Source organism: Strix aluco, chromosome 9, assembly GCF_031877795.1.
Source record: "Strix aluco isolate bStrAlu1 chromosome 9, bStrAlu1.hap1, whole genome shotgun sequence".
In the NCBI taxonomy this organism is placed as follows: Eukaryota; Metazoa; Chordata; class Aves; order Strigiformes; family Strigidae; genus Strix; species Strix aluco.
Genome location: NC_133939.1, coordinates 30689981 through 30708081, shown reverse-complemented (window position 1 = coordinate 30708081; position 18101 = coordinate 30689981). Strand labels below are relative to the sequence as shown.

The window sequence follows — 18101 nt, the reverse complement described above, 5'->3', positions numbered from 1 at the left end:
GGCTGTGTCAGAGAGAGCAAATGAATGAAGAAGCTGAGTTCTAATATTGCTCTATCAGACTACGCTTAGAACTGACAAGTGACTACTTGTTAGGATTTATTTTTGGCAAACACAATTGAAATTCCAATTGTCGAACAAATGAGGAAGGTCATCCTTGATGCCTTAGCAAAGGGAGAGGTTTGGAAGGATAAAGAAGTAGGGATTTTCATTCCCCTCCACACTTCCCCCGTTGGGCTGTGTTTGAGAACAAGGTATGGGATACAACTTCTAGCAGTCTCCATTTAAATCTTTATCACTAGGTTTGAGGGGAGGTTTAGAATAATTGAATTGGATGCAATTTACATCCTCTCCTCTTGCTATTAGGTAATACTTGCTAGAAAAGCTTTATTCCCGAGGCTTAAAAACTGTTTTGAAGAACAGTTATTTTGCATCTGGGTCGGCCACTTAAGCCAAATACCATCTATTTTTAAAAGAGACCCTTCTGTGAAACTCCAAAACTATATGTAAATAAACTTTGAAGTATGCAGTATGATATAAAATCTGGGAAGAAAATGCTAATATTTAAGGAAAGAGCTAAACGAAAACGGAGGGGGAGAATTATTTAAGTGAACGGGGGTTTTTTATATAAAGATGGGAAGAAAAGTGAATAGATTTCTTGCCAGCTGTCTTACTGATGTGGAGATGTTTCTGAGATCCAGTGTTTATCAAAGCTTATGCTGAAATGGTGCTGTGAAAGTCCCTGTTAAATCACTGGCAGCACATCAGAGTTGTATGGCGCTTTTTTAAACCCTGTGTTTCTTTTCTTATGGGCCTGCTGTTAACATGTTACTGTGTTGGTAGCTAAGTAAATGTTTGAGTTGGGAAAACAGTGTGAAAAGTCTATTATCTGTGTTGTTACATTGTTTATTGGTTTCCTATGTGATGACTTCTTGTCCAGATTATAAAAGAAATTTTTATAACAATGTATCTTATCCAAACTTTGGGGCTTTTGACTTGTAACAGTTTCCAGCTGTTGGAATTGAAATGTCCTAAATAGGCCCAGAAGCCAAAATGAACAGAACACTTCATGTTAATAATGAGATTTGCACAGTCACTCTGCCAGGACGCCCTAAACAAATGGATACAATTGAAAAGGACCCATTTCTGTGAGTCTCCCCGGGGCTTCCAGTCAGACTGTCCTGTTGAATGGAGACAAGAATTGGGAAGGACTTGTAGAGGTCTGTCTCCGTTGATTAATTAGTAAGGAATGCATTTATTATTAGCTATGCAAGTGTATAGACGAGTTGATTAATTAGTAAGGAATCCATTTATTATTTGTTATGCAAATGTATTATAGACTACATTTCTCTTTCAGATGCAAGATTCTCAAATCACTACAGCAGCGTCTGTAGGTGGTTTTGCTAGTTCTGTCCTTGGCTAAGCAGGGATTGCCCAGACTAAAACACTGAACTGACTTCTTTAAAAACAAAACAAAAAACAAATACAAAAAACCAACGAAAGACCCTCACCACCAGTGCTCCCCACTCCAAAAAAAGTCCAACACTAAACAAACCAACCAACCTTTCCCTGTTTCAGAGTATATATTTTAAGAAAAAAGAAAGTGGGAGAGAGAGACTGATAAATATTAGATACAAAATGTTTTTTTCTTCAGTAGGAACCCTCAGCTACTACAGATGGCACTTGAAACAATTGTCCTCAAGTGATAAGTAGCATCTTTTTGTAGATAAATGAATTAATTTGAATCTAGAGCTGGATTTAGGGGAATGTGAAACCTAAATCCACACCTCTACTCCCTCTCCTCTCATAGCCTTAACACTTTTCTGCAGTCGGGCAATCACAGTACATTTAATGTGTTACGTTTCAAGGATGAGCTGTGTGCACACCTTTCCCTAAAGATAAGGACATGCAGAACACACGTGAGTTAAGATTCCTTTTGGCATCCCCGGGTTATATGTGTGGAAATTAAATTTAGCTTTCTGCATGCTGAAATATTGAAGGTTCTCCCAGCTTCTACGTGTGCTCATGTCAAATTCCTTTAATTAGACCAAAACCTTTTTGTATTGTTTGTACTTTGGGACCCAAGAAGTGACATGTAACAGCATAATTAACCCGGCTGTATTTTTACAGAGCACTAAAAGAGTTCGGTGCACCTGGCTCATTCCCCATGTAGCTGAAATAAGAACTTTGCTTTTACACTAGATGTGCTGGCAGAAACTAATCCACAAATACAGTATGATCTGTAAACCCTAAAGAAATTCTTCTATGCTGTGTGAGTAACAGAAACCGGCAATATCTTATGTTTTGAGTCATAACGTTGCTCAGTTCATGTTTCAGCAATTCTTTTTCTGAAGGATTAAAAAGAAGCCTTACAACTACCAAGGTGTTCACAGGTATTTTTCTGACAGTTTGCAAAATGGGTAGAATATACCCTACCAGATGTTAAGTCGTCATCTCTCCATTTTCTTACAATATTGGAGCAACCACAAAGGACGGATACGCTTCATTTGCACCTGCCACAAGGGGTCTGTCACCCTCTGCTTCAGTTCCAGGTGTTTGGGATCTGATTTGTATTGGTTCAGCGCTTGGGTTTCTGTGTGTCTCTGGCAGCAAAACTAATCTTCTCAAGTATTTTTTAAATTTAAATTATTTTAATGAACCATAGTAATCTGAGGCTCTAGCATAGCTTTTCATCACTCGAGATTGAGGTCTAATAGATTTTACTTTAAGGTGGAGTATGTATAGTCGCACCTTAAAACTTGATGTATTTGATTTACTGCAACATTCGACACACAGCAACATACGGGCCAGGAGGGAGAACTGGCTTCATGCCTACGTAAGCCCTTTTTTTCTGTCTTGTTGCACCAGTGTAGGACAGTAAATCTGGAAAAGTTTACAAGCGTACATGAAATTATGAGGTAATTAGTTTATCAGTGTCCTGGGTTCATGATATATCCTGGTAAACCTGCAAATACACATAAGGCAATTCTGGGAAGTATGCTTGCAAGCTTCAGTGGAAACAAAAAGGCCTTTTCAGCTGCCTTCTCTTTTTTGGTGATTAGTTGCTACTTCTTGAGTAAGCGATGTAGATCCTTTTAACTGTTTCTTTAACTATGTTTCACAACTTTAAAAGTTTGGAAATGCACAGTCATTTTCCACTTGGAAAAAAAAAAAAGTTTCCAGTATTGCCTGATACAAGTAAGCAGCAAAGCCAAGACAGGGTAACAGGTTGAACTCCCGCAGGAGTGCTGAGAAGGCTGCCCGGGCTGCCCGTCTGCACTTGGAGCACACGTCGTAAATACGTCACAAGGGGGTGAAGGGGGTTAAGTAACTGTTCCTGTCTCTGATGTATCTTCCCTGTCAGGATGGTCCTGGTTAGCAGAAGTGATTCTCATGTTTAGAAAGGAAAGGGAAGACTGCGTATTTTCATTTAAGTCTTTGTGCTGTTAAAATCGGTGACACTTTAACATTCCAATTTGCGATGTCTAATGTTTTGTCCACCTCTCCACGTACATTCCAGTGATGAGGAAAGCAAAGCTTCTAACTTGCACAATTCTTAGAATTCTTTCTAGTCACTTTCAGGAAGTTATTAAGCGCATGTAGCAAATCATTACTCATGTCACTTAGAGCTGGTGTATTTATTTACAGTGTACTTTCCAGAAGGTAAATTGCACAGTGCATTTTGCAAGACCAATAGTGTGTGACAAGCCTTTGCCTATTTTTAAAATTCACAGTGGACTAAGGTTATGTTTCAGAATATTGTAAAGTAGTTTTGAAGTAGGCCTTCTACGTGAGGTGGACAAGGAGTGTACAGGTGATTGTCCTGTATTTAAAATGAAGATCAGTAAGGTTTACCTGGAGGCAGTATGCATGCCCATAGTTTTACAGGCACAGGAAAAGGGAAATTTTACTACTTTTCTTATAACATTGTAAAGTTAATGTCTGTTGTTCATGTGAAGGTGAAGCTATAGCAGAAGAACAGTGCAGCTCTATACAATTGTTGTGCCTGTGAGTTAAGATCAGCTTATGCCATCTCAAGAGCGCCAGAGTCATTTAACTGTGCCACTAAATGAAACTCCATGGGGTTTAAAAACTGATCTACTTTGTATTTTGGAAAATTGGTAGCTTTGAAAGACAAACAGAAAAGCAAGGCTGAGGTGTCAGAAGAATCACGCAATACTATGTAGTTAAGTGGATTCTGTGGCTGAGTTTGCTTCCAGACAAACTTAATGGCAAATTAAACATTGAACTTGTGGGGTTTTCTTCCCCGTTTTTGTTCTACAGTGAGGAGAGTTACAACGTCACGGATTATTCTCTGAGGGACCAGCTGGTGGTACAACAGTGTGACAGCGAGGACCTGACTTCTTCTCCAGTAAAGAACGCTTCAACTATGCTGTACTCGCGGCAGAGCTCTGCGGCACACCTCTTCAGGCTGGCTGTGCTCAGTAACCACGCCGCAGAGAAGGTGGAGATGCTCCTGGGTACAGACACTCAGTAAGTGAAGAGAATTCCTGTAATTTTTCACCTGATGATCTCAACAGGCTGCCTGCCCCCACACCACCCAGTCGGGGTAGTACAAAATGCCCAGCTCCTGTCTGGCAAGCATAAACCCCAATTAAACGAGCCGGAAGCTCACAAGCAGGCAGGTGTGTGCTGCCCGGGGGAGCGCGGCTGCAGGAACCAGCCGCTGTGTGTGCTGCTGCCCTCTCGGCCACACTGAGCACCCACTGGCACACGCGCTGCTCCTGTTGTAAGCGGGTGCTTGCAAAGCGAGGTGAGGTAACCTTGATGAATGAGCCTTTCTGATTTTTAATGAGCAGCAGAGCAGGAGAACATGCAGCTCGTGTAATATCCCCCAAGGTGCTGGAATAAATATTACCAGAATAACATTGCAAAACCTAGTTCGGTTTCTCTAACGTGATCTTGTCACGAGGACTCAGTGGTTGTAAGTCCATGTCATGTCAGTGTCATTCTCTTGCCTTGAGGTCACCGTGTAGGAATAACAGAAAATTGCGTATGCTGAAATTCTGTAAAACAAAGTAGCTGTTATTACGTGCTACTGTCTTGGGTCTTCAGGCCAAGAATTAGCCATGGAGACTGCCAGCTCCCCAGCCAGGGGCTACTGAATCCCTTCGAGTTGTTACAGGTGAGGCAGAGAAGCGAGGCCTGCAGGACAGATGTAAGCAGTTTGGATTTCTTGCGGCTTGGGGGGGTTGTGGAAGGAATTTCCATTAAATTTGTTATTTTCAACTGAAGTGATAGCACAGTAAAAAAAAAAGAAATAAAGTTCTGCCACATAACACAACTGTTAATTAAACTGCATAATCTAATGATTACATACTGCAATATGGAAGTTTCTTACTGTTTAATTTGAACTACAAATGTGACTTAAGTATCAGAGTGATCACTGGGCTTTGTTTGTTGCAGCACAAGTACGATGTGTTAAAATGCTTCTCTAACAGAGCTGAGAACTGAAAGTCGAGGCCCAGGTGGTCTGCCTGGCCTGTTAACGTAGCACGTGTCTAATGAAAGGTCGTTACAAGCTGTCAAGGTCCCTGTAGGAAGGCTCCCACCCCAGGTGATGGAGCCTGCGAGTCTAAGCACAATGCAGGGTACTGTAAGGGAAATGGGGCTCTTGCTGTTGGAGCTGAGGGAGGCTTTCTTTATCCTCATCTTGAGAAGATGACCTCGAGTCACCTGACTGCAGAGATTCCTTTGAGCTTGCTCTGTCAGATACTTTTCTGCGCTGGTTTGTTCCTTGGTTTAAAGTATCTCATGGTGAGGGTCAGTTCTCACAGCCCAGCGGCGGCTGGGCGTAGGGCACAGGTGTGTCCTGAGGCATGGTGGTGGTAGCTGGCAAACGCTGTCGGGGGTGGGTGCCCAACGCTCTTGTCCTGGAGCAGCCGTTGGCGAGTTACCGATTGCAACGGCCGGCCTGGCCGGCGCAGCAGTGGGAGCGCTACTGGCTGGAACGGGAGGAGGCGTCCGGCCTGGCCCGGGGACGCCGTGGAGCTGCGCTGGGATAGAGCTGCTCCTTGTTCTCCCGAGGCAGTTGGGAGAGTGTTCCGCTTTAGAAACGCCAACAAGAAGTGTCTTGTTCTTTTGGGTGCAAATACCCGAGAGGCCGTCGCTCATCTGTGGTGCCATTAACTTCCACACAGCCCTTCACAACAGTGAAAGATGTTATCTGTTCTAGTGGAAGTTGGAGGCGGGACAGAAGACATGAAACAGAGCGCTCCAGACCTATCCCAGCCTGGAAGAATTTACAGTTTTAGGTTTGCTTTCAAAGTTTAGAATAACCCTGAAAGAAACTATAGATCATTAATGATTTCTATTAAAGATCTCATTATAAAGTAAGCAGATGATTCAGACTTGTTTGGAAATGCGTTTTTATTGGGAAGAAAATGCAGCACATTTTTAGTTGTCTGGGCTTTTTATGAAAAGACGTTTTGTTCTGCAGAGTTATTATTGATTTGCTATATACTGTTTGTAATATAAATAGCAGTCTAGCAGACTGTCATTCAGAGGAAAAGATTCTGGAAAGAATTACTTTATTTGAAAATAACATATTTTTATGGAGTATTAGCATGTATACAAAAGATACAGCAAAACTTAACTTTCTCTCAACTGTGAGAAGGATGGGAAGGGAATCTACAATAGGAATGCCAAGCTGGGCGGTTTCAAGTGCTTATTGAACAGAGTTTTGCACAAGTAAAACTTAAATGCTAAGAATGGTTACAGGGAAAGGAAAATAGGAGTCTAAATAACACCTGTTTCTGAAAAAAAGCAAGCCACAAGTTAATTAAGCTCATGCAAAATTGTATACAGACTTTTGTATTTTGGTTGAAACACAGCAAGTTTAGTACCACCTACTTCTAATGACTGAAATGCCTAAAGTAGCATGTGTTGTAGTTTTGGCCACCTGCATGAGACCAACAGGTACCACGTCTTAGTAGGACGTGTGCAGTAGTTCCATCTTTGAGGAAGAATGGGTGTTGTGATTTAAAAAAAAAATAATTAGTTCCTTGTTAAATGCCAAATACTCTAGGGGAGTTGTGTAATTTGCGTAAATGTCCCATTTTCTGGCACTTCTGAAAACACTGTAATGCTGTTTCCAAACAGCATTTTCTTCTGGTTTCAGATGTTGTCAGATTTTTCACAAAATCAAGTCTCAGCAGAAGACAGATGTTTTCCATTATTTTTGGTTAAAAACTGAAGTTATCCAGAGATAGCAACAAAACTCTTTTTTAGGGGAGAGGGAATAGGAAAATTCAACCCTGCAACTCCCTTGTGTTGTTCTGATCTGTACTGATAGCAAAGCCCTTCAACAAACATGAGAGAAAATCTAATTTCACTGAAATGTTTGTTCTGGGAATCAAGTTCAAACTTTGATTTGTCAAAATTCAAAGTGCTAATGATTAACTCGTTATAGCTCAGTTGCTAATGGAGCTGATTTAGGATTAGCTTTCTTTCTCCTTTACTGTCTGACATCTCTGTAGCTTGTTCCACTCCCTTCCAAAAGCAGTTGTCAGTAATTTGCACTTCTGTGATGTATTGTTCAACACTTAGAACCTAGGTTAATTCTTTCTGCTCTCCTCAGAGATACTGACACAGAGATCTGAGGTTGGTCATGTTTTGCCTCAGTTATACAAGGTGAGATTCAAATGACTAATTTAGGCCTTCACTGGGTCCTTCCTGGTTTGTGCTGGCTCTCGGGATCTCCCCAAACCAACACCTCTGGAAACATGAATGTGTTGTCCTGAGAGCACAGAGAAACTTCAGCTGCTTTTTTTTTTTTTTTTTCTTTGCATTCTAAGTGCACAGTGCAGATAGTCCTTTACAGTAAACCAGTTGGTATTGTATATTAAAATTGCTCTATTGCATTTATCAGATGCTTTGTACATCAGATGGATTTTTTTTGTTTTAATAAGATTACTAATAAGTACTGGTCACAGACACTAGCGGAGAAGTTTACCTGCATTACTTAAAAATAACTAAAATAAAGGTATATAAGACATCATGCCAGCAGGTCCCATGTTTACAGGCTTTTTTTCCTTAATCCAACCTGTTTAAAATAGTTAAGTAAGTGTGAATAATATATTAATAGAAGTAGTATCACACCTTCTGGTTCTATTTTGAGAGGAGAAAGGAGGTTTGGTTTTGTTTACCCAGTTAGAAAGAGGGAAAATTTAAATGCCGAATCTTGAAAGGGGGAGTAATCTCGACCGTTACCAAGAGTGTGAGTTGGGAAACTCGAGTTTTGTCTTTGCTGTCTGCAGGAGTGACAGAGCTCGCTGGATTACAGCGCTCGGACAGGACAGAGACAGGCAGAAAACGGACCGGACGAGTAAGTTCCGAGTGCCAGGATTTCCGGGAGCTTTGACAGGAGAGTGGGAATACACTGCCCCTTAGTGGGGGTGGGCGCGAGCAAGAGGAGGCTGTAACTTGTAACTACCCCTGGAAACGGCCGTTTCTTCTCCTGGGCTCGGTTGCTGTGGTGTGGGTGAAGTTGCTGTCTCTCCCCGTGCCCAGGGGCAGCTTTGAGGAGTTCTGTTTCACACAGTAATTTCCATTTCCATCATTTGCTGCCTCCTTTGGTTTTTAGGGGGGAGTATACTCTAAAATGGAAATTCTTAAAATAAATTGTATATATTTTTTTAATGTAAAAGATACTCTGTTAGGTGCATTGTTTAATTCAGCCTGGCTTATTTCTCCCACAGCTCTGACTCAGGTAGAGATCATCAGAACTTACACTGCAAAGCAGTCGGATGAACTGTCTCTTCAAGTTGCCGATGTTGTTTTGGTTTATCAAAAAGTCAGTGATGGTGAGTGAGAATTCTGCTGTCAGCAGCCATCTGTCACCGCTGCAGGTGAACCCAGCGTGGAGGATTTGTTCCCTAACAGCATCGGCTGTACAAGGAATAAAGGTTTTGGCTCCCAGGAGAGACGTGAGCGTTTCGGTTCAGGTCTCTGAAGGATGGCCTCTGTTCAGGCAACAGATGTTCAAAGTAACTCATCACCTATTACAATTTATATAGATAAATAGCTGCAGAAAGGGTGTGCTTGGCTGGTTTCAACATCTGAAATATCCACAAATAAATTGAATTCTACCTAAAACCAGGGAGCTCAGACATTCAGTGATCGAGCAGCAGCTTTGTCTTGGAGAGATGTACATGTTATTAGTCATGCCATACCTGTTAGGAGAGGGGCCCAGCACAGTGGTTTTGCTTAAGTTTTCCATTGCATCAGGTACCCCAAGACCAAAATTGATCCTTGCCTGGAGGTGCAAGTGATTCTACTGCTGCCTCATGGTGGGCTGACTTGGTGCTGCCTGAAGCTGTCAGCACCTAAACTACTAAATCCTAACATGGTGATGTTTTTCAGTATTACATATGAAATCAAAGATCCGAGCAGTTGTGCTGTGTTGCTGTCTTTAGATTGCAATATTGCATTCTTTATATATTGTTTCAAACTACGTTTGAATTACAATATAAAAAATTTGACATTTCATACAGTATTTATTTTCACATGCTATTTTGTTTCCAGTCTGCCTGTATTAAACCCTGCCAAACCTATCTTAATCCGGTCCTTTACTCCCTAAAAGGTCAGTGTGTAACGTAGGGATGCCTGTGTCGGCGGTGTCGGCTCAGGTGCAACACAGGCACTTCAGCCAGTGTCTCCACCACTGAAAAGCTTTGTGACCCCTTGTCCGCTTGCCCCTGCAGGTTGGTATGAAGGGGAACGGTTGCGGGATGGCGAAAGAGGATGGTTTCCCATGGAGTGTGCTAAAGAAATCACCTGTCGGGCCACGATCGACAAGAACATGGAACGGATGGGCCGCTTGCTCGGACTTGAAACCAACGTGTAGGAGGGTTTTTGCTGCTTCCCACTGTCCTACAGGATTTGCACTAACAGCTGTCGGTGGGGGCATGGCTGCATGCCCTGCAGGCCTCGCATGGAAGAGGGGGGTCACCACTGCGAAAAATCTAGTTAACAGAGCACTGATGTTTTGGATACTCATCCCTTTTTGGTGTGAGAGCTCTGAACTGAAACCTGGCTCTACCAATAGCAGATTTCAACTAGAAGTAGTTTCTTAGGCACTGGAGATCAGCCATGCATCTTCTTGACTCAAATTTCAGTTTCAACTTCAGTTCTTCCATCCCTGCCTCTTCATGTATTCTTTCTCCATCTGTTTTTGAGCATTTTGACTTTCTTTCAGAAGCAGAACTTGGTGTAGCAGTCTGTGTAGGAGACTGAACACCAGGAACTCACCCAAGCCCTTGAGCTGGAAGCAAATAGTAACACTGGGGGGTTTCCTGCTCCTGAGAAGCTGCAGTGTTACATTCCCAGAGTATGTTAATGGGATGTTGTGTCAAGATCTGCCTGTAACCCAAACTAGCAACGCAGAGAGGACCACGTCCCAGGCTTTGTAAGATGTAATGAGATCTCTGCTCGATGTTGGGGAAGCTGACAGGAGCCCCAGGGAAGAAGCCAGAGCAGTGCCTCCAGGGGCAGCAGTCTCTGACACGGTGTGTTACTCTTGCAGGCAGCTCAGACGACTTCTCCTCCTAGTGCTGCAGTGCTGAAAGGATTCCTGAACGCAAGAAAGAGGTACCAAACTCAGCAGAATAGATAATGTCGATTTTCTCATTCTCAGATCCATTTTAGCACAGGTATTTTAAAGGAGTGTAACTGCTGGAAATGGGTCCATTTTGTTTCCATTTTCCTTGTGATTAACTAGGTCTTCATATTAAGTTAGTGCTTTAGAGCATGGGTTTTGATGAGGACTGCAGAAAACATGAAATACTCTGCTCTGCATTTGGGGGGTTTGTTTTTTAGTCTTTCTGCTCTTCTGTAGTAGAGGAGATGATCATTTCCTTCTGTGGAGGCAAAAAGTTCAACTGAACTTCAGTTTTACCTACATCTTCAGGGTTTGTTAGCATTGTGTTGAATCCACAGGTAAAAACAGAGGGAGAAGATCTGTAGAGTTTTGTTAAGGTGCCAGGTTATACAAATGGTAAGAGACCACCACTGAGGAAAGACTTGGGAGCAGATCATGCCATACCTCGATTAACTTGGTATTTTGTTACCTTTGCCATTCCCATGTGATTGCAGGGGGTGCGCTTCAGGTAGGAGAGGAGGAGGGAGGGTGAGAGTGTGATAGATAAAATAGTACCCAGAGCCTGCTTTCAGAGGAGCTCGCAGCAGTGCTGCTTCACATGTGCTCTTCTCTGCTTTCGAGAAGACTCCTCACAATTGCACTACACACAGCACCTGCTTAAGTTTTGCATCTGCAGTTTAGTTTTGGAATTTCACAGAAAAGCAGCAGACAACCACTTAACATTGTGTGAACAAAATGCACTCAAAAATGAAGTTAAATTTCAGTGCATCATTCCTGTGTGTAGGTGTGACAGTTTGTATTATAAACTTCACCTTTCTAAGGACCAGCTGCTAACTCAGCAGGGTAGAACACATGCTCAATAAAAATGAGGGAAAAACTTGTAGTACAAAGGCTTTCTTGTTGCATTCCCCATCTTTTTAAAGGGGCTGCATGTTGTTTTATATACTGTAATATGTTGATTCAATTTGTGAATGAATTGGATGTTTATAAAGATGTATCTCTGTAACAATATATCAGGAAGGCAATGATTTTGTACAAAAACACTTACCTTGACAGTCTGACAGTGGTTATACAGCCTTGTAAATTAATTTATAAGTAGACTGATAAAATAGTAATGAGAAACTGTAAATTGAACAAAGACTTATTTAACATAGTAAAAAACCTGCTAATATTTTAACAAATTTTATTGTACACAGGCAGATGTTTAACACATAACTGAATGTATAAATCCAGGCATTAATTTTATTCAGATTTTTTTAATACATTGTATATATTTTTCATACCTAGTTTTTCCAAAAATGCTGTAATGTTTTTTAAAGACATTTTTCATATTGTTGGACACAGTTCTTCAGGAATTAAAGACTTCTATAATTTTATAGGACAACAATCAATAAAATCCTTTTAAATTCTTACTAAAAAAGGCTTCAGTTTTTCTTTAAGCAATACCATTAAACTGCAAGTTGCTAATGTCATTCTTGTCAAAGAAATTAAATGTTCTGTAACCTGTGGCATTTTAAATTTTCTGTTCTGTAAAGATAAATAGCACCATCATGTGTCCTACTTCATCTGGCACAGCTCCAATTTCTGCCTGTGCCCTTGAACTTGGAAGAGAGGTATAAATCAGGCTGAGGAGGGCATCTCCTCTCTCAGCAACTGCAGTAGGAGAGGGAGACAGGAAGAGAGTCAAGGCTCTTCAGCTACCTTTGCTTTCTTTTAAAAGCTTCTTTACAGCAACTCTGGTCCAGCCACTGCAGGGCTGACCAAAAGTTAAAGCCTTGTCCAAGCACCTCAACCACTGGCAGGAGCAGGGCACCAAAGGCCTCTCGAGGAATCCTGTTCCAGTGTCTGAGCCCTTCTCAGCAAATAAATGATTCACATCCAGCCTGAACACACACCCCCGCCCCCCCCAAGAGACTCAGCTCTGAGCCCTTCCCTGGATCCCAGGGAGCAGAGCTCAGCACCTCCCTCTCCCCATCCCCTCCTCAGGAAGCTGTAGGGAGCAGCACATTACCTCTCAGCCTCCTCATCTCTAAATGAGACAAACTCAGAGCACTCAGCTGCCCCTCACAGGACCTGCCTTCCCCCCCTTAGCCAGCTGTGTTGCCCTCAGGTAGCCACCAAGAACCTGGGTCTAGGTCTAGCACATTTGCACAACCTGACTTCTAGAAGTGACTGTACAGAGAACAACTCAAAATTAATCAAAAGAGAAGACAACCGCATTAGTTAAATAGTTAACAACAAACACTGGGAGAGTTATTTCACTTACTTAAAACACAGAGCTTACCCAGGTGTTTGGGTACAAAGGAAGATGATGGCTTGTACTAGTCCATCAGCACTGTCCTCTCCTGCACCAGGCTGTTCACCTCCACCCACATGCTGCCTGAACAAAGGATCAAAATTAACAAAAAAAAAAAAAAGGTGGCTTTTTGTGAGCTGCTGAAGCAGCACTTCCCAAAGAGCAGTGAGTTTTCCAGGGAAGCAGCTCTCTTAAGCTGCACAGCTCCAGTCTGCACTATACAATTCTCCCATGCACAGAAATAAAATCCTCTGCCCCATATTCTGTTGAGCACAGCATCAGCACGTGCTTGGAAAAGGTACCCACACCCCTGATAAGAGGCCATACCAGTTAAAAGCTTTGACTTTCACTCTAAATTCCATCCAAGCTCAAAGAGGTCATAGAAGTGTAAGACAATATGACAGTATTTACCTGAAAGTTTGTATAAACAAGTTTTCAAAAGCTAAGGGTTATTTTTTTTATTTTTCACCCTTCTAGCAACTCCACAGTATTTTCATTAGCAAAAAAAAAATGTCATCTTTTCACTGATTTGCTCTAAGATTAGCACTTCTATTGCAAAGGGAATAATCTAAAAAAATTCATCGCTTTCACTAACCAGTATGTGCACACACACACACACACACACACAAGTGCACACACTCTCTCTCCTGCCCAAGGAAAACAGGACACTAGTATCTCCTTTTTAATTAAACAGCCCAGCAGTGACAGAATACAGCTGGGAGGTTGTTGCAGTAAAATTAACTGTCATTTTTGCGGGGCCTAGAATTTATACTGCTTCCTTACAGGACTCCTCTAATCAGGTTTTAAGCAAGTTAACCAAAAATAAAAGGTTCTCGGTTCCCTGAATCAAAGTTTCATTTCACGTGATGCAATCACATAAAAAAAACCAACTCAACCCATCATGTAAGATGGGCAGAAGCCCCGTGTGTACAGCTGGCCCAGTGCCTGGGTACCTGCGTGGGTGAGAACTAAACCCCAGGTTCACACCTGCCCTCACTGAGCATCAGCCCTGCCAGGGAGGAGACCCTCAGCACCCACACAGGGGCTGTGGGCTCCCAAAGGCCAGCGAGCCCCCTGGCAGCAAACCACTGCCCACCTGACTTCAACCTGTTCCAGCATTTCCAGATACTCATAGAACACAACTAAAGAGCAGCTATTAGTACTGTCTCTTCTGCTTCTTTATATCCCTGCAACATAAATAGAACATTATCATCTATTGAACTTTAAAAAAGAGTAATGCTATAATGCAGTATTGTTCTGGACTTTCACATCAAAAAGTGTTTGTTCTCCATTATGCAAAGCTCATTTGCTGAAAATAAAGAAGTAGCATCACTTAGCCTACACAACCTCATGAAACACATCTTTGTTCAGCACATTTACATGCACATACCTTAACCTCTGTATCTATAGAATATATTCACACAAAGTTTTTTTTCCCCCCTGTATATCCTGTTTCTAAAGTAAGTCAAAACAAGTGGACAGAACACAAGTGTTAGAAAAAAACCTAGAGTAAGTTTTGATGCCAAGATTTCCTCCATCTGAGGTGGCCTTGTTTCCTGGGAATCACCCAGAGCTAGTGTTGCTCTTCACTCTACTGTAGTTGCAGCTGATTTTCAACAGCTGTATTGTAACTACTACATCATTTAGGCAAACTGGAGATAACACAAAGGTCAGGAAGAATTAATTACCATCACTGAACTCTTTCGTTCCGGAAGACGCTAGAAACTAACACACAGGCAGAAACAGCCTTCATGAAGCGCACTATGAACTGGGAAGAGAAACATTCATGGTCTCTGGCTAGCCACATGAAAAAGAAAGTTCAAAACCTTACAGCAGCATTATCTCATAGATCACTTCATAACCTGATGCCCCGGTTTAACCCCGGCCGGCAGCTCAGCCCCAAGCAGCCGCTCACTCGCTCCCCCACCGTTGGCTGGGGGGGAGAATCCAAAGGGTAGAAGCGAGCAAACCCGTGGGTCGAGGTAAAGACAGTTTAACTGATAAAGCAAAAGCCGCGCCCACAAGCAAAGCCAAACACGGGATTCATCCCCCACTCCCCAGGGCAGCCGGTGCTCAGCCACCCCAGGACAGCCGGGCTCCGTCACGCGTCACCGTGACTTGGGGGGACAAACGCCACAACTCCCAACATCCCCCCCTTCCTCCTTTGTCCCCCCCCTTTCACTGCTGAGCAATATGGTTGGGGGGGATGTCCCTGGGGTCAGCTGTCCTGGCTGTGCCCCTCCAGCCCCCTGTGCCCCCCCAGCCCCTCGCTGGTGGGGCAGCACAAGACAAGCCTTAAGGCTGCACAGGCACCACTCAGCAATACCCGAAACATCCCTGTGCTATCAACACCCTTTACATCACAAATCCAAAACTCAGCACCATGCACACTACTGCAAGGAAAATTAACTCTACCCCACCAAAACCAGCACATCTGACTTTTGGAAAAGGCTAATTTACAAACTCTGAAGAACATAAGAGTTTTCTGATACTTTTCTGCCTAAACAAAGTATGTTAAGCTACATGCTTTAAGCACAGCTGGGAAAGTATAGCTAATACCATTATTTACACATTAGTCACATCACTTTATAAGTAAAGATCATAGAATCACAGACTGGTTTTGGGTGGGAAGGGACCTCAAAGCCCATCCAGTCCCAACCCCCTTCCCCGGGCAGGGCCACCTTCCACTAGCCCAGGTTGCCCAAAGCCCCGTCCAACCTGGCCTTGAACCCTTCCAGGGAGGGGGCAGCCACAGCTTCTCTGGGCAACCTGTGCCAGGGCCTCACCACCCTCAAAGGGGAGAATTTCTTCCTTAGATCTCATCTAAATCTCCCCTCTGTCAGTTTAAAACTGTTACTCCTCATCCTATCCCTACCCCCCCTGATCAAGAGTCCCTCCCCCCTTTCCTGTAGCCCCTTTCAGTCCTGGGAGGCCGCTCTAAGGTCTCCCCGGAGCCTTCTCTTCTCCAGCTGAACCCCCCCAACTCTCTCAGCCTGTCCTCACAGGGGAGGTGCTCCAGCCCCCCGAGCATCTTCGTGGCTTCCTCTGGCCCTGCTTGAGCAGGTCTGCATCCTTCTGCTGTTGGTGCCCCCAGAGCTGGACCCAGCACTGCAGGGGGGTCTCCTGAGAGCAGAGCAGAGGGGGAGAATCCCCCCCTCGCCCTGCTGCCCACACTGCTCTGGGTGCAGCCCAGCACACGGGTGGCTTTCTGGGCTGCCAGTGCACATTGCTGGCTCACAGGCAGTTTTCCATCCCCCAAGTCCTCGGGCTCTGCTCTCAATCCTCTCCTTGCCCAGCCTGGATTTGTGCTTGGGATTGCCCCGACCCATGTGCAGGACCTTGTACTTGGCCTTGTTGAACTCCATGAGGTTTGCATGTCCCACCTCTCCAGGTCCCTCTGGATGCCATCCCTTCCCTCCTGCGTGTTGACCACTCCACACAGCTCTGTGTCATTGCTGAGGGTCCAGCATAGTCCCTCTCCTCATTGGCTCCTCTATCACTTGGAGAAGAAAGTTATCATGAACGCATTCCAGGAACCCCTCCTGGATTGCTTATGTTCTGCTGTGTTGTCCCTCCAAAAGATATCGGGGTGGTTGAAGTCCCCAGTGAGGACATTAACTTGTGAACGTGAGGCTGCTCCTGTCTCTCTGGAGAAGGCCTCATCAGCCCAGTCTTCCTGGTTGGGTGGCCTGTAGCAGACCTCACTATAGTGTCTCCTGTCCCTGCCCTCCCTTTAATCCTGACCCACAAGCTCTCAGTTGGCTCCTCGCCCATCCCCAGGCAGAGCTCCCTGTGCTCCAGCTAGGCACTGACACAGAGGGTGACCCCCCCTCATCATCTCCCCTGCCCGTCCTTCCTAAAGAGCCTGTACCCTTCCATTCCAACACTCCAGTCACAGGAGCCATCCCACCATGGCTCCCTGATGTCAGCCAGATCTTAGCCCTGCAGCCATGTGCACATCTCTACCTCCTCTTCTTTATTCCCCATGCCAAGTGCATTTGTATAGAGGCATTTAATTTCAGCCCCCAGTGAAGCTGACTTACTGGAATTCCTTTGTGCTGCTCCTCAGATGCTCTCCCTGTTGCCCTGGGATCCCTCTCCATGCTCTGGGCATCTATTGCTGGCACTGGCATCAAACTGGTAGGTGTGGGATGGACTGAGGTTCCCCTCAAGATCTGAGCACACCAACCCATGACCACCATGTGCACCACTTCTGGTGGTGACCCTAATACCACAGCCTGATCTTCCACAATTTGGCAGAAGAGGGAGAGAGATTTGAGAGAACTGCTGTCTGATTTGTTCAACTAAAGCTGCTATTCTTACTCAGGCTCTGCTATTGCTACCATTTTTTTTTTTTTTGCCCTGTGTGTTAAGTAGAAATTTAGCCATCATTTAAGTACTGCAAAAAACAAGAACAAGGAAAACTAAATCAGTACCACTTGCCAGCCCTTATTTTCTTCATGACTTTTAATCCAACCCTGCCAGCAACAGCGCTACTGCCAATTCTTCCTCAAGAACCTACAAATTTCTACCAATTCTTCCTCAAGAACCTGCAAATTTCTGCCAATTTTCCTCAAGAACCTGCAAATTTGTAACGTGGAGCAGCCCACCTTACTTTGCTGTGGTGACTGACGCTGCCATCACACACCCCTCATACAGCACCTCCCTCAGGCCTGGGCGCCATTTTGTTTCCTCCTCTACCAGTTGCCCCTCTCCCAGCACAACGCCCTCTTGTTTCCAAGACCAAAACCCCGAGATACAGCACCACCACCAAGTTATTTCACTTCCATTTCCACACAAATTATCACTAATTTAACCTCTTTCCCCCCCACCCCGCGCTTTGATTCCAGGCCTCACCACCAGCCCGCGGTCAAGCCCTCAGAGGAGCTCCCCGCTCTGAGGGAGAACAGACCGGCCGCTTCCGCGCTTACCTGTGCCCCAGGTGCTTGGCGGATTCTGGCGGCCTCCGGTGGATCCTCGCAGCCCTCGCAGCCCCGGCTCTTCCCTCATAACCGCGGGCAGCTCTGGTCCGGGGCGGGCGGGGGGGGGCCGGGCGCTGGCGCCGGTCGCTCCCGGCCGGCGCCAGGGCCCGAACCCCCGCCCGCCCGGAGCCGCCGGAGCTTTTGTTTTCCCCTTAAACTGCCTCCTCCTGCGTCCACCAACCCCAGGCCAGGATGTTCCTCCTCC

The 18101-nt window shown here is 44.5% G+C and overlaps 1 protein-coding gene and 1 long non-coding RNA gene across 4 annotated transcripts in view; one reads left to right on the top strand and one right to left on the bottom strand.

The window, feature by feature from the left end:
• Nucleotides 1-12038, top strand: part of ARHGEF26 (Rho guanine nucleotide exchange factor 26) — an 81656-nt gene extending 69618 nt beyond the window's left edge. For all 3 annotated transcript variants that reach the window (XM_074834412.1, XM_074834415.1, XM_074834413.1), the window contains exons 12-15: nt 4282-4491; nt 8277-8344; nt 8718-8822; nt 9723-12038. In XM_074834412.1, the coding sequence (XP_074690513.1) occupies nt 4282-4491; nt 8277-8344; nt 8718-8822; nt 9723-9865 (526 nt within the window). In that variant the 3' untranslated portion in view covers nt 9866-12038. The remainder of the gene's footprint in view (nt 1-4281; nt 4492-8276; nt 8345-8717; nt 8823-9722) is intronic.
• Nucleotides 11836-17942, bottom strand: LOC141927282 (uncharacterized). Its single transcript, XR_012624350.1, has 2 exons — nt 17846-17942; nt 11836-12998 (listed from the first exon to the last, which is right to left on the bottom strand). It is a non-coding gene; the product is annotated as an uncharacterized LOC141927282 (long non-coding RNA).
• Between the last annotated feature and the right edge of the window lie 159 nt (nt 17943-18101).